This window comes from Colossoma macropomum, unplaced genomic scaffold, assembly GCF_904425465.1.
Source record: "Colossoma macropomum unplaced genomic scaffold, Colossoma_macropomum, whole genome shotgun sequence".
Taxonomy (NCBI): Eukaryota; Metazoa; Chordata; class Actinopteri; order Characiformes; family Serrasalmidae; genus Colossoma; species Colossoma macropomum.
In genome coordinates, this window is record NW_023494790.1 from 31,431,015 (window position 1) to 31,448,176 (window position 17,162).

At 39.4% G+C, this 17,162-nt stretch overlaps 1 protein-coding gene across 3 annotated transcripts in view; it reads right to left on the reverse strand.

Annotated features, from left to right (window-relative positions):
* Positions 1-17,162, reverse strand: part of mrtfba (myocardin related transcription factor Ba) — a 49,707-nt gene that overhangs the window by 14,156 nt on the left and 18,389 nt on the right. For all 3 annotated transcript variants that reach the window (XM_036573087.1, XM_036573089.1, XM_036573086.1), the window contains exons 2-8: positions 14,863-15,079; positions 9,207-9,272; positions 5,301-5,356; positions 4,159-4,234; positions 3,717-3,878; positions 730-899; positions 466-606 (exon numbers count right to left, since the gene is read on the reverse strand). In XM_036573087.1, coding sequence (XP_036428980.1) covers positions 466-606; positions 730-899; positions 3,717-3,878; positions 4,159-4,234; positions 5,301-5,356; positions 9,207-9,272; positions 14,863-14,998 — 807 coding nt within the window. In that variant the 5' untranslated portion in view covers positions 14,999-15,079. The remainder of the gene's footprint in view (positions 1-465; positions 607-729; positions 900-3,716; positions 3,879-4,158; positions 4,235-5,300; positions 5,357-9,206; positions 9,273-14,862; positions 15,080-17,162) is intronic.

The following is a 17,162-nucleotide window of genomic DNA, read 5'->3' on the forward strand; positions in this document are numbered from 1 at the left end:
GCTGCCTAGTGTTCCACTAATTACTAAATATGAAGTACAGGACTATCAAATTAGAATACTTATTTTTTATATAATTGTAAATATTTATTTCAAACATTTGAACACCATTTCCAAACTTTTAACAGTAGTAAAATAACACTTAAAATATCTTCAACAGTACTAGAGCTGGGCAATACGATATTTTAGCTTTTCTGTTATATGATAAATTGGAACAGAAAAAAAGACACAGTGGTACCAGATTTTAAAAATACTCTTAAAAAAAAAAAAAAAACTAGTATTGCTCTCTTTGTGAAAAAAAAAACATGTTGGTCAGTGTTCTTATCCATGATAACGCCAGCCCTACACCACCACACTTTTGACAGGCAGTGTATAATAACTCACTCATGACAAAAAGGCAAGCAGTACCAAGGCCTTTGTCCCTGCACTGCCTGTATTTGTCATGCTAACCATTTCAGTCTCACTGACCTTGAGGAGAGTAGGCCCAGATTTTGAGGGGGCTGTGGTAGTGACTGGCTGAGGTTGTGGTGCCAGAGGGCTAACTAACTGTTCGTTGGTGGATAAAGGTTTGAGGAAATCTCCTGTAGACTGGACAGCAGAAGTACAATGCTGCAGAAAATGAAAGAGAGAAAAAATAAAAAGGGAGGCTCTACTGAATCCATTTTTAATGCAGACAAGGAGTTATTTCATCGAGCATCTTTTTTCACATTCAAACCAAGAATAAAGGAGCACCTGTAATAAATTATTGGGCAGTGGTGAGGTGGCCTCCATGGCCTTGGGCTCTCCGGGTGAGGCTGCAGACCCGTGTGACTCCTGACTGCCTGGCTGCTCTGGAGAGAAGGCATCACCACTGTCTTCATCAAACACATCAGGCAGGGTTTTGGGATACTGCATCTGGCCATCTGCCCAATCAATACAACAGGACAGAGTACAATACAAATATGACATAGTATGATAGCTGGATGACTGTACACTGATCTAGCAGACTAGCTGTGTACTATATTTTGAATAGAATCTTTGTCGTTATACTTAGATGCAATGAAATTTCATGTGGCCTCTCTTCTATAGAGGTCACAAAAGCAGGAATAATAAAAAAAAATAAAAATGAAAGTTACAAAGAGCAGTAATAGCAGCAAACGCCTAAAGTGACACTTGGCATAACTACAAAAACAATTTACATCCCAATGTGCATAGCCACATTTACGTACTTACAGAGAATTGAATGGACAGAGGATTGGATATCGATAAACACATCACCCAAGTGGGTGTGTGCATATATACATGTACATACCATACACATCATGCATGTCTGTCTGTGTACGCCACAGTTCTTGATGGGCGTGTATAAATGAGTGTGCATGCTCACAGTCCTTAAGAGTCAGCTCTGGGCAGGGAGGGGCACGATGGAGGCCACAGCTCTGGGAAAGAAGCTGTTCCTCAGTCTGCTAGTGTGAGACTGTAATGCCCTGAACTGTTTGCCTGATGGCCGTGGTTTCAACCCAGGGACATGGGTGTGTGAAGTCTGTGCCGATGCAGCTAGCCTTCTTCCTCTGACGACTAGCGTAAATAGTGTCCTAGTTTGGGAGTTCCGATCCAACAATACGCTGTGCTGCTTTCTCCAGGCAATGCAGTTCCTTACGCTCAGCAGCCACGCAGCTAGCATACCACATTATGGTGTAGTTGGTTAGTATGCTTTCACTGGTGCTCCTGTAGAAATTCACTAACAGTTCCTGTGGGAGCTGGGCCTGCTTCAGCTGCCTGAGGAAAAAGAGCCTTTGTTGGGCTTTTTTAACCAGGTGTGTGGTGCTTGAGGTCCATGTTCCCCTAGTGTATGACAACCCCCTTAGTCTCTGAAGGACCGGGTTGTTGTCCCTGTACCAACTGGTCAGATGCTCCATCTAACGCCTCATGTCTCCTCATTGTCTGCATTGTGGTGGCAGTAAATTTGATTATGGTATTGAAGGTGTGAATAACGGTACAGTAACGTGTGAAAATCATAGGGCTCAGCACACAGCCTTGTGAAGTTCCTGTGTTTAGGATGAGGATGGAGGAGGTCTGACTTGCAATTTTGACCTGCTGTGCTTGGCCTGTAAGGAAGTCCATAACCCATGAACATACAGCAGTTTTCCAACCAGTTTTTGGGGAATGACTGTGTTAAAAGCAGAACTTAAGTCCACAAATAATATTCTCACACAAATGTTTGGTTCTAGTGTGTCATAGCAATGTGTAATGCCATTGTGATAGAATCCTCTATGGAGCAGTTGACCAAATTGGAGCTTATCTAGATCAGGTGGGATGATGGTTTTAAAATGTGAGAGCACAAGCTTCTTGAAGCATTTCAGTGTTTGAGCCACTGGTCGATAGTCATTTAGGCACTTTGCAGCTGATTTCTTGGGCACTGGGATGATGGTAGAGGATATAAGACATGTTGGAACAATAGCTTGTTGTAGCAAGAGGTTGAATATGTCAGTAAACATCTCTGTTAGCTGGTCGGCACATACTTTCAATACTCGGCCGGGCACTCCATCTGGACCTGCCGTTTTGCCTGCATTGACCTTCCTCAGTGTGGCCCTCACTTGATAGTGCTGCAGAACCAGTATGGGCCCTCCGGCATGTGGACTAATGAGTGAGGTGAACTCTTTGCTCTGTGTGTCAAAGCAGTCAAAAAACTGCAGGCATCATCGCTGGCCAGTATTGTGGTGGTGCTGTAGTCAGTCAGTACCTTAATACCTTTCCACATGCGATGTGGCATCATCGCTGGCCAGTATTGTGGTGGTGCTGTAGTCAGTCAGTACCTTAATACCTTTCCACATGCGATGTGGGTTGTTATTAAAGTGATTCTCAAAGTGGTGTTTATCAGAGATTACAACTGTTATTAAAAAAATTAAGTTCATCCACATGCGATATTAACCCTGTTTCTACTTCTCTCCTTAAGATGTTTTTTCATTATGTTCAAAGTGATGTTTTAACTATAGTATACTGTTCTCTCGGACAAAAAATTAGTCACCTTGCGTGTTTAAGGTGGTAGTAAATTCAGGCTCCTGCAGACGGTGTTGCACGAGGATCATCAGGCTAAAAATACCTGCGGGGTGTGCGACAGGATTCATAGATGGTACAGGGATTTATAGATAGGTGGCAGTGCAGTGAATGTCTCATCTGATGTGTGGAAAATGGGTCGCAAAGCAGATGTTAATGATTGGCAAAAAGGAGTGATTGCATTTCAGCATGGCAAAGGCCATAATGTGAAGGAAGCAGCTGAATTTCCAGGGTGGATCGAAGCGTACAGTCATACGGGTCTACCAGCAGTGGCAAAAATCCCAGTCTACAGGAAATTCTCCTCAGAATTGTGACTGAAAGACGAAACTGATGGACAGGGACTGCCCATGTGTTTCACAGCTTGTGAATAAAAATCGCTTCGCTTCCAGACAAGAATTGCCTCTAGAAGTCAGGTCCTTCACAATCTATTTCTGAAAGAACACTCCGCAGGGAACTGCATATTATGAACATAAGGAGCAGAGTGCCATGCATTTTCTTACGTGATTTTACAATCATAGCAATCATAAGTATTCATAATTTCCTGTCTGTAAAGCACTTTGAGCTGCAACCAGCATGAAAAGTGTTATACAAATAAAGATTATTATTATTTTCAAATATTATGTTTTCAATTTTTTTTTTACATGGTTAAAATGCTCATCCCAAGCACAAACAACTCAAGTTACCAATGATGGCCTCTTTGACGCTGGAGTCCACAGGCAGGATGTTTTTCTCCACCAGTTCCATTGGACCAGGCCGCTGGGCAATTTTCTCATTGAGGTCATCAGCTAGTCGAGCTCTCTTCAGTTTCAGCTGTGTAGCCTGCAGCGAGGGCTCCGCCGCCGTCTCTGCCAAAACACCATCACCAACAGCCATCAACACAGTTATGAAGCCTTATTTGCTGTCCTCAGCAATCACCAGAACATCAGTTTGTAAACATTGTAAACAACTATAAGAAACATACTGTTGTTACTGTTACTAAAATACTAAAACAACAAAACAACTAACCAAACTGGTTAACAGTACAGTAGTCATCAAAGTCATTCAGCTCAGATCATATGTTGTAAAGACAGAGATTGTTTGAAAATGAGTATAAATGTTAACTCATGTAGACGAAGGAGGGCCTACCTTGTAAGATGTGCATGCGCACAAGCTCAGCCCTTTCGGGGCGACTCCGGATCTTGTGCTTTAGGAAATTCTCAGTCTATGAAAAAGTCAGGAGGTATTAAAGTAACATATTAGTAAATGAATTATCCTCTTAAAACATAGCACAGTATATAAGGACCCTTATTTCTGAAAACAGTGGTGATGTTTCAATAGTGAACAACAGATATACAGCAGACAGCAAAAAGTCTACAAGTAATGGGACTACATTCTTAAATCATCACACGCTTGCCCCTAATCACAGTTATTTTGTGATCTCAGACAGACTTGCTTTTGCAATTTCTGACAAGGCATAACATGCTGTTATCTGTAAAAATGGACAAAAGTATGTCACAGGGCTTAAAAAAACTGCAGCCATCTTAAAGTCTGAATTTTGTTCTTTTAAGTTTTTGTATTTTTTTACATAATAGAATCACACAGAGAACAACTCAGAATAGTTTGAGGCAGGCGTGAGACAGCCCAAACAGTTTCCATAAAAATACATCATCAAAAATTCTCTTAACTTGCTCAAACTGTTTATAGGTTCATTAAGGTCACACAAACTAGTCAATGTAATTTAAGACACAATGAACAAACAAATCGGCACGTCTGTGTGACCTTAATGAAGACCTGGATGTTGTTTGAGTGGGCTGAAAGAAGTTCCAGTGATGTATTTTTATGGAAACAACATGGGCTATTTAGATGACTACTTACTTTTCGTGTATGTAGCAATGTTAAGATAAGACAAGATAAGCCTTGTGGCTCACCGTTCTAAACTAAAGAGACAACATTTGAACTCCAAGCAGTTCTTGGCTGATAGACTATATCTACAGTAAGTGGAAAATTGTGTAAATTTGTTTGCCAAACCATTCCTTTAACTCTTTTACATCATCACACCATAGCACATTTAAAAACAAAGGAATATCCAGTATATTGCAAATAGTAGAAAATGTATGGTTTAGTACTAAAAAAAGGAATGAGTATTTTCTAAATTGAAAACATATATATATAATATTTTTATTGGGGCCCAGGTTACTTAAAAGATGTGAGCCCTTTATATGAATCGCATCATGCTGAAACCCTGATTTAAGTGGTTTTAGGGGAGGAAAAAGGTTCCTTGCTCTTACCCTGGCTCTCTCCAGGCTCCGGATCTGCTCATGAAATGTCGCAGGGCTCTTGAGGGCTGCACACAACAAACACAGTGTAACACATATACACTCACACATGCACACACACACTCTCACAGAGCCTCTGTCTCACACACTTCAAACACATACTACACTCTTTTATCTCTCACAGTGGTATGACTACACACACAGCACAGATGGGGTAGATCCAGTGGGGCTAATGCACTTCTGTACATAACAAGCCATTCACGACTAGGCCTCTATCTCTTAATCTGCTGTGAACTTTCAAGCTAAAGTGAGTGATAGAATCTCATCAATCAAAAAGCTGCACATTAATCTTCAGTTTAACTAGGCCACAGAACAGAAAAGAGTGTGTATTCTGTGGCTCTAAGTGCTCCACATTTCGGCCTTTCCAGGGTGGTCATGAGAGTGGTTATAAGTAACAATAAAATGAGCTGCTCAGAGCTTTATAAAAGACTGCATGCCAAACTCAGCTTAATATGTAGTATGATAGGACTGAATGATGACATATACTTGTAAAAAGATGGATTTCAGATAAAATAGCATATGCATTACCACAGTTTTTTTTTTTTAAAGGAATCTGCAAGAATATTTTTCCATAACTCATATGGTTGGTCTTAGGGTTAGTTGTATTTTCAGCTTCTCACAACACAAGCATGCTCAAGCACACTGAATGATTATGAGGTCTGGGCTCTGGAGTGACCAGACGATTGTAATGAAAGCACCAGCAGCTTCTTTGTCTGATTTGCAAATTTTCTTCTTTTTGTCTATTCCATTTTCTCAGTTTTGTCTTCTTGAGAGCTACAAATCCATTCAGACCGTAAGGTGCCACAAATGGACTGTCACTTATCTAAAAATGCATTTGCAAAAATAAATTTACTCCTCAACCTTGTCGGACAATCAGAGCATCAGAGACTTTTATCAGTTCATTATAGCATGCAGCCTCTCTCTCTGTCCCTCCAGCTCTCTCTTATTTGTCTCTCTGCCTTGCAGTTTGTGTATTTAACTATGAGAGAGGTTATGTAGCATTTAACTTTAACTGCCAAATAAAACCACATTTCTGATGTGTACGAGTATGCAATTAGTAATTAGAATAATTAACAGAGGAATATATCAATAAAGAAAATCAACCCTGGATAAATTCCTGTTGTTACTAATAATTTTAATGGTAGAAATTTACTATACAGATATCAGTGAATTTATACAGTTTGAAGGCAGTGTATGTAATGTTTACTGTCTCTAGAGGTTGACATCTATTAATGCAAGCTAATGTTCAAGGAGCTAATGGGCACTAGGACTGTCACTAAAAATGACATTGTTAATTGTGTAATTAAGAATGTTATTTTTACTAATAGTCCTATTAAATTTTGTGTATCAAATGTTATTCTTAACTCTTAATCAAGTAATCTGGGTTTCCAAACCCAAAAAAATTAATAATAAATAAATAAATAAAGGATTAAATTTAACCGTAACAAACTATGCACAGCTTTCCAGGGATTTTAAACTACCTTGTTGGAAACTGTTAAATTAGAATGCCTTATGTAATCATTTAATCATGAAATGCATGTAGCTTTATGTAAACTTTGTTCCTTACACACTACACAGTTCAGATGTGCAAATGTGCACTAGCAGAGCATATTGTGATCAGTCTCAGTTAGGGCTGGGCGATAAAACGATGAAGATTCGAAATCTTTAAATAGAAATTATTGTGATGTAACTTTTCCTCGATAGAGCGATACAACATGTTCGATATAATACACCATTGTCACACCTCCACGTTCTAGCGAAAGCCTTGGTGGCATTTTCTACTGCAAGGAAAGCGACACTACTCAGCTGTCGCCAGGAGAGGGCGCACTTCCGAGTTTTTCTACATGATTAGAGAGGGAGGGGGTGACGAGTAAGATGAGTCTTTAGCAACGGCTGAAACATGGAGTTATATATTTCCTGTTTGAGTGGAGCGACCGGCGATCTGTTCTCCTGTGACCGAGTGTGAGTGACGAGGTCAGTGGTGTAACTGTACTGTCCTACAGCGAACTCACCTCTTTCCTAACATCCTAACCAGCTTTAGCAGCGTTAAATCACAATCCTCACAAGTAACGCGCTGTTACAGCGCTCGGACAGTCATATTTTAGTATGAGTGCATTCCCAAGCAAAGAAAGTGGAAGAAAGAAGTGGGTTCATGTTCGTTACAGCCCAGATTTAAACAAAAGTAAACTGAGGAAGCTGTGAGGCACTGGAGAGCGGGAGAGGGCTAGCTTTCCAGGCTAGCTGTTTTTAGCAGCTGGCTAACTTGAAGCAGCGCTCTGTCACTCACACAACATGGAGAACTGATGATACTGTAGATAAAACAAGACACAAAAGCACCGCTTTCAGTTTAAACGTACCTAAAAGCAGGACTCTGTTTGTCTGGTGTTATATTTTGCGGTTCACCACTTAAACTACTACGATAGTATAGAGAAATCCAGTCGTCGCTAGCTGGTGTCTGAATACTGTGATGTCATTTGTAGTGGGGTAGCCAAGCGCTCGTCACCAGCTAAAAATAATCTGTTTTTTTTCTTAAATTACGACTATTACAAAACAGCCATGCTTTTCCAACTGGTAAAAACAGCTCACCAGACACTTTCTCCCACTCTCCCATGACAGATTTGCGAAATGTTCCACTGTTTGGCGAGTGTTTGTCGTGTTCCGACCATAAAGGATAGTTTAAAACAGCAATTAACCCCCCAGGACCAAAAATCAGCCTTCAAACTTGAAAGAAATAATGATTTGACATTTATCGCGGTATGTATCGATATCGAACGATATGAATTTTGTTTATCGTGATAACATTTTTGGCCATATCGCCCAGCTCTAGTCTCAGTACACAATTTTTTTTCCTTTGTGTAATATGTTTGCTTTAGTTTTCTTTGTACAGATTATTTCCAGTGCTATAGCCAAGTCAACTCAGAAATATTTTTAGATTGTGGATATACAAAGAAGTAACTCAATTACTCAAGAAGATTTCCAATGAACTGCTTATTTACTCTTACTTGAGCAATTTCTTTTATTATTATTTTAACTTGTACTCTAGTTAAAATATTATAGTAGGCTCCCGAGTGGCGCAACCGTCTAAGCGTTGGCCCTATCATCAGGAGATCTCGAGTTCGATCCCTGGTGATGCTACAGCCATCCGTAGCCGGGAGTCCGAGAGAGCACAATTGGCCTCGCTCTCTCTGGGTGGGTGGGATGGCCCCTCCTTCTCCCCCCATCACTCAGCGCGATGCTAGTCAGCGCAGGCGTCTGTTAGCTGACGTAACAGATCTGGCGGTTGGCGCTTTCCTCCGAGCACGTTCGGCTGTCCAGTGACGTTGCGTGAGCGGCAGTTCGAAAAGAAGCGGTGGTTGGCTTCACAGGTCTCGGAGGAAGCCTGTGTTAGCCTTCACCCTCCTAGCGTTGATAGCATCGTATGATTGGGGGAGTCCTAACTAGCGGGTGGAATTGGAGACGACTAAATTGGGGAGAAAATCGGGTAAAATTAAAAAAAAAAAATTAAAAAAAAAATATTATAGTAAATTATCATTACAGTAGCAGTGCTTTATGTAAGTAGGAATCTTCAGCACTCTTACCACCCCTGACTGCAATACTCTTAAAAATAAAACATTTTTTGAGCGATTATGCAGAAGAACCAATTTGGTTCCCTTTAGAAACTTTGGACAGCTTCAATAAAAGATTCTGTAAATAAGATGTGAGTGTGAAGAAACTTTTAAAAGAAATTCCATGTAATGTAAAGATTCTGTACCAACTAAAGGTTATTCCTAGAACCATAGAACCATTTAGGAACATTAATTTTATAAAAGTGTAATGAATTTTAGTAGCATCCAGTACTAGTTCAATGGCTGTACTCACGTGGCATGATGCCCTGGTCAACAAGCTGCTCGCGTGTGCGCCTCTGCTGCAGCCGCAACTGAAGGACTGTTAGAAAGAAAAACAGGAGGTCAATCTCCACAGCCAGCTACTAACATAGCCCCATACACTCACACGATGAGACAGGATATCAATTGTTCCACCTGGACTCACTCTTGCATTCACACACACACATATACAAACATGGAGGGAAATTCAACCTAACAAAGAAATCCCACACACTTGTCTTCCTAATACAAGCATTACATAAGTCCACCATTCAATAACGAGCACATTTGTCCCGTAACCAAAACAAGTGATTTAGGAGAACCTTTTTGATGCTGTTTTCTGGGAAAAACTCTGGAAAATATTCTTCAGTCACCACATGCCCGGTTTAATTCTTGACTGATTAAAACCACCAGTTATAAAAAGCAGTTGTCTGGTTGTGAGATTTAATGACAACTATGATCATTTTGAGTATTGGGTCAACAACCTAACTGGAACAACTTTATTTATGTAGTTGTAATCAGCAACTTTCACTGTCTGCAATTCATCTATGAAAAAACATTAAGTAAACCAGAAAGCCTGTCTAAAACATTTGAGTAAACCAATTAGACTGAATAAAACAGTGAGACTAAAGATGGTATGACAGCACTTTTTCTCCTCTAATTCGAACAGATACAGTACCAAATACTGGATGGATATCTGCTAGCGTTTCAGTGTCATCGCTAAGAAAAACAAACTAAAATACTTGATTAAACCAGTAACACTGCTTCAAAAATTTGATTACATCAGTAAGACTGACTAAGGGTGTACTCACACTATGCCTGAGCATGACTGTCCCCCTCCCCATTTCCCCGCTTGCCAGCACTCACACTGCACTTAACATTCTGGGCCCAAGCCGTCATCAAGATGCAACTTTCTGTGTTGAAGAAAAGCACTCTTGCACAGCACAATGTAGTTCATGATTGTACATTGTGGCTTATTTGGAGTCATTTTTGACTCGCTGATATACACACAGTCCTCCAACATGCTTTGAAGATTTATCGATTATGCAATGCAACAATTTTCTATTAATCATGCTTCAAGTACAGAAGATTTTTTCAAAGGCAACTGACATTGAGAGAGGAATTAGCAGCTTTACTCGCCAACTACAATTCACATTGTTGAAGAAGGTAAGAACCTGACCCTTTATTAAACCAAATATTCTCAAATAAAGTGTGACAATCGCATCATTGACGTCATGTTTGAGTTCTGTGCTCGGGTTTAGTTAGTAATCACACTAGATGTGTACTATGCCTGACTCCAATTGAACCGTGCACAAACCTTTAAGTGGGCCTGGGCACGGAAGCTCAATGGTATGGAGCAATCACACTAGTCAAATAAAGAATACTTTGATGGTCAAACATGCTTGGGTCCAATACAGACTGCTTAGCGTGAGCACACCCTAAAACATTTGATTAAGTCTTGAGATGACTGACTAAAATATTTGATGGCTCCTTGGCCAGTTGAGGTGACTAAAACTGATGAGATATTTAAAGACTGGATTAATGGAAAGATCATTAACATTACAAATATAAAATAAAATACAAAATAAACATAAGGATTAATATCTACCGTAATAATCATGTGGATTTTCCTGTAGGCTAAGGCAAGAAATTTCTCACATTGCTGACCTGTTTATAGCAATGACTAAATGTGTGTAAAATATGACTTGGCACTTCATCACTGTGTTAATGCACGGTGAATACTAACTTAGGAACAGAGTATTACTCGCTGATCTCACTGGAAAAAAACACAGCTAACAGTATCACATATGTCTCAGGCACCTCAGAATTAGGCAAAATTATTGCAAAATGGGTGGTTACACACATACACAGAGAACAGCAGTCACTGTCTCTTGGTGATCTGAAACCCAGGGCAGACAATAATAAACATCTCTACAGTAGCTCTCACTAGTAGGCAAGGGTTGACTTCAGCTACAGACTCAGTTTCCCACGCAGCTGCCCCAGTGACTCAGTTGCCTGCTCAGAGAAGACATGAGGAACCCAGCTTTTAAGGTCTACAAGGTGGTCTTGTCTGCTCTAAAGAGTTCACACACAAGGCGTATGAGCACCACTGATCAAAGCGTGATGTCTCACTATCTACAACAATCACAGACTTTTCCTGTTTTGTCTGTTCTGGAAAAAAATACCCACAGTTGTCGCAATAACTCAACTCTACCAGAAGCAGAATCTGTCTGTAAACACAGCAAAAGTGCATAATAATCTCTAATATTATACTGTAGCATTCTAACTATCTTCCTAATGTTGCTTGTATGCTTGGGTGGTGATGTTACCACCATGATGGCAAGAGTCCTGACCAGAAATATTATTTTTGCATAGTGACTATAAGAGACTGTGACTGGTATTATAGACACTTAATTGCATGTGCATGGTATGAAAGAATTTGTGTGCAAGTCAAATTTAATGCAATATTAAAAATAAAAAAAAATGTGTTTTTGAAAACTGGCACTTCATGTTGTAAACAAAAATGTACTCAAGACGATATACTTTATTAATTTTTACTCAAAATGTCACTGGATCCTCTTGACAATCAAGTTTGTTAAAGAGTCGAATTGCAAACAATGCTACATGCTGTGCATTAATGCTACACTGCTGTGTATTAATCTGACATCATAAGACTGTCAACCTCACCAAAAATACCTCCCACAAACAAGCAAGCTTTGTCAAATATGGTAGTTAAGTGGCTTTGGCAGTAGTAATCTACAATTTGAGCAGCTGGTGGTGTTACTGTTGTACTGCTGAAGTACTAGACATACATATAAAATTCTATATTCTAATATTATACTGTGACACTATATATTACATATTATCTATATACTATACCATCTACCCAAACAGCTACGACTGCCAAAGCCTCTTAACTACCACACTTGATGAATCTTAATGAGTTTTAATGGAGTATTTATACGATCACCAGTCTTATGGTAAAAATTGAATGCACAACGATGTCAGCCTGTAACAATATTACTATTTTGAGTACACAATGACCTCATAATTAGGAGGATCCTGTGACATTTGGGTGGGGGACGCACACAGGATGAAACTTTCTAAACTAAATTCTGGACCATTCCGACGATTTTTTAAAATAATGTATATTGGGATATTTAAAAATAAACAAATGAATATTGTCAAGGCCTAACTTAACACAGAACAGTTTACCTTTTACCGGCTCAGTTTCAGGACAACATGAATAAAGCAAAAAGACAACTGAAAAAACAGGAAATTAATAGTTATGACTTTTCACTAAAACGATTTTGATTATATCCAACTCATAAGGTATAAAGGGCAGCACCTAAACTGGAGGTGTTCCAACAGACCGCATGGTGCTCCACTTCCAGACAGGCCATGCTGATCTCAGCAGTGCTGCTGATTTCTGAGCGCTCTTCGATAGGCCCCAGTGAGTTCCAAGACAAGTCAAGTTCCTCACATCTTTACACTGCAAATGGCCTTTCCAGAATCCACTGCTTTCTTCTTCTCTCTTACTGCAGAGCAGACAACCTACCTTTTCCACTCTTACACTGTTAGGAGGTGCAGAGAGGCGGGAGCTACACGTAACCCCTCCCCGCATTGCGTCTTCAACTTTTTAACTTTTTTCCTGAATGTCATTTGCAGAGCTTTTACTAGATCTGCATGATACAAATACTATTATGATTAGATTGCTACATACTGTGATTGTGATATGCCTTGCAAGGTATTTAAAACACATTGTGAATCAATAACATAACCCTGTTAAAGATTACTTGCATTATTTTGATCAAAATAATCATCCAAAAGTGTGACTGGTCAAGCTGCCCACAGTACACAGTAGAAGTGATTGAACAGAGACAACGGACTCCCTGGAGCAATATAAGTACAGCAAACGACAATATCACGATGATTAACAAACTTGTGCAGCCCTAGCTTGTACTGAATAAATTTTAATACAAACCTAAAGCCCTAAGACACTGACTTACAGGGGTAAAAGGTAACTGAGCCTGTAACACTGTAAAACAGCCCCTGTGGCTATAGGAGATACCAAATGAGTGACTGGCAAACACTTCCTCTCAATGACAGAGTGGCCCCAGCAGACCTCACGACCATTCACACATTGACCTAAGAACAACCTTCCACAAAGAACTGGGAGCTTCTGCATGTGGTTCTGCAAAGTTCTGCAACTTTTCACATGCCAATCAAGATTCCAGGCTCAAAATATATACCAAAGTAATGTGAGCACTGTGGAATCCTCATATTTTAAGGGATGGTGAGGGATTCTCCTGTGGTTGCTTTGGGCTAAGGGTCAAAAGATGCCAAAAGATGACAAGGTGCCAAATAGTATTCAGGAAACGTCAAATCTGTTGTTGATGGCAAATATTACCTGTGTTTTAGTTTACACAGTTCCTGTATTACAGAATAATTCATTAAATAAGTAAATCAACAACAAAAAGAAAGCCTGGCTAGATGTTAATCCAACTAATCAACTGATTTGAATTATATCAACTATAGTGAAAATCACTGTAAAATTGAGTTTATTTTTTGAGAACAATATACATTGCTCTGTTTATCTATCTCTTATTTTCATGTCTACATTTTCTAAGCTAAAGAATTTGTTCCACCACATATTACCCACATATCACCGTGGTCTAGAAAAAGCTAGATTTAACATTAGGGTTGGGTGGTATCCACTTGTTTTATACCTTTATCTCAAGATATTATCAGGGTATATGGTATTATCGTATTGTAACGTAAATGTATTTATGTCGCTTTTGCACCATCTTGTCGTGTTATTTCAAAATCTAAAATAATCAGAAAGTTTAGTTTGCTTACATGGTTACCAAATAAGTGAACACAGTGTACTTATTGTTCAAGCCATCTAACAATTGCTAAAATGTTAAACAGTGCTGCTATCTAGGAGAGGTGAGTTTGTTAGTATTAGATTGGCTAGAACAATAATCAACACTTCAATAAACACTTGGTTCAGAGCACCAGTCAAAATCAAACCTGTAAGTTAGCTATAGCTTATTTAGCAGGCCAAAGGTGCCTCACACCACAGCACAGGCTGGTTCCAGCTAACTGATGTTAAAATAACACTAATTTAGAGGATATCTGTCATGGTTTGTGGTTCCTGGCTCTGATTTTTCCCTTCTTTTTGGCACATGATTTGGAAATACTGTCATCACTTTTAAATACTTTGGTATACCTTATCACTGTTACACTGCATTGAATAAGTAAATTAACCCTAATTAGTACTACTGTCAATAAAACAAACAAACAAACAAAAAAACAGCTGTAACAACCCAACAAAGCCTCGTTAGCTGTAATAGGTCAAAATAATTCAGTGGATGACGTGAATTACAAACACACTATATTGTCTGAGCAAGCTCATTGCAAGAGAAAGGTTCTGTTCAATAATAGGAAACCAATGTGTGTTCATTATGTCGATAAGATGGTGATAGTGAGGACATTTTTTAGTAACGGGCGATAATTTTGGCTATCATAGAAGACAAAAAAAATATATTACTTGTCACCTGGACCTTACTAATGAAGCTGCAGTCAATTATTTGAATAACAGTTGATATATTAAGCAATTGTAATTATAATAATAACAGTGGATTCACCATTCTTGCGCTCATTCAGCGGGGGCAGGTTCTGGCTGGGCTGCAGGGACAGTTCCTCCATCTCGTGGGTCACCGCCTCACTCTGAGGGCTTGGGGCCAACAGTCCCCCGATCCCAGCTTCCCCCTGGGCCTCCATGTCTCCTCAGGGAGGAGTCGGGGGACTCCCTGGAGATCCGTAGGAGATGGAGAGGTTGTGGCAAACTCCTTTCTGTTTTCTCTGATAAACAAAGAGATCAGAGAGAAGTAAAATAAATACGATATCATCATGGAAGTTAAAAAAACCTTACACTTAAGGCTGTACAATGTATTGTTTGTCATCACAATACTGTCTTTTGCAATAGTGATATTACCAAAAAAAATACAAAATGCAAATGACTCCTTAAATAATATCACTTTTTTTGCTTTATTATTATGCGCTGTGAGCATCTTGAACAACCTTGAATCAAAGCTTATACATGATCCAGCAATGGTAAATAATTAACAACATACATGAATAACAGAAGTCACAGAGATGCACAGTACCACTTTTTCTCTTCCAATACCAATACCTGATCCTTAAAATATTTAATATATGCCAATACCGATGCTAACTCTATCTGACCTAACTAGCCTGATATAAGTCCTGATATTTATACAGCTACATTTGTAAATTTCACCCACCCACACCCATACACACACATACATATGTGAGTTAGTTGCAAATTGCTCCTCCAGCTGTTTTTTTTTGTTAATACCACTTCCTTTTACAGCCTTTTACCCTGTCACAACTTTTTGAGATGTGTTGCTGCCATCAAGTTCTAAATGAGTTAATGTTTTTCATGAAATGGAAAATGTCTCACTTTCAATGTCTGATATGTGTTCTATGTCCTATTGTGAATAAAATATGGGTCTATGAGATTTGCAAATCATTGCATTCTGTTTTTATTTACATTCATGTACATTTTACACACCGTATCAACTTTTTTGGAATTGGGGTTATATTATATATATATATATATATATATATATATAATATATATATATATATAATATATATATATACAACACACACACACACACACACACACACAATCAGCAAAAACGGTCTTTATACGTGCATCTCGTTCACTCGCGCAACATCTCAGACTCTGCTGGATGTCAGTAAATATCACCGTTGTGTCAGAAGCAGCAAATTTCAGTGTTTTTTGGCTTGGTGGAAGCAGCTACCCTGCTACTGAGGGATACAGCTGACCGACAGAGGTGCACCGCAGGCGACACTAGTGAACACACAGGCCCGGGCTGCTACGCTAATGATGCAAAATCAAGGCTGAAGGGCATCATTATGCCGAGAGTCTGGCGGTTTCTTCCACTCACGCAATCACAACCTGGACTAACGACCTCCTTGCACTAACGCTTCCGCATTCTTCTCAGTGCTGCTCTTGTGTTTCTGGTTTTTCCAAGTGTAACACTCGCTTGAGCTCCATATAATTACTGCAGAAGTGATATCAAAATGTTAATGTAGTCTACCACAGCGCACTGAGCTGCAACGTCCAGATTTTAGTTTCTGTGCACTGTCACAACAAGTCAGCATAAGACGTGAACGGAAGCACTGATTTAACTTTAAATTGAGCTAAAATACTCTGATGCTGCAGATGCGCACATCAAGCAGTCTGTGTATTTGTACAACATGACCCCAGTTTTTGAAATACCTGCATTATAAAATTAAAGCATAACTTGTATATGTAGTAGGGGTGTGGGAAAAAAATCGATTCTTTTGTGGACGAATCGATTCACAAATGTCAAAAATCGATTTTCTAAATATTTAATTGATAACGTTATGTTGATGGAACGCAAAAGGCGGAACTTGGAAGTGTGGAAGTGCAGCGCCCAGACAGTCTGTGGCGGCACATAACAAAAACACCACTGGATGATCGAGAAATCCGACCGGCACCCTCTGCATTAAAAGCCAGGTTAGATCAGAAGTCACAACCCAAATGTTAAGAAGAGCCATTTTGTCCTTACAACAAAAATCAAACCACCTTGGGAGTCACAACATTTTATGTCCAATATGTCTCAGTATGTGCTAATGTCCTAGTGTAGACTAAAAAATATAAATGAGAGCGCAGACTTACTTTGCTCTGCTTTAAGCTTTAGCTATAGCCACTTTCCTCACATCTCCAGCAACTTTTCCTCAAAAGTAGATCGGCTTATCGTAAAATGTCTCTCAGCGTTCAACTGTTTTACGAGCCTGAAGTCGCTTCTTATTCTCCAGTTTCTTGTTCGAATTTTCCTGTTCCACCTTAAATTCTGACCGAATGTAA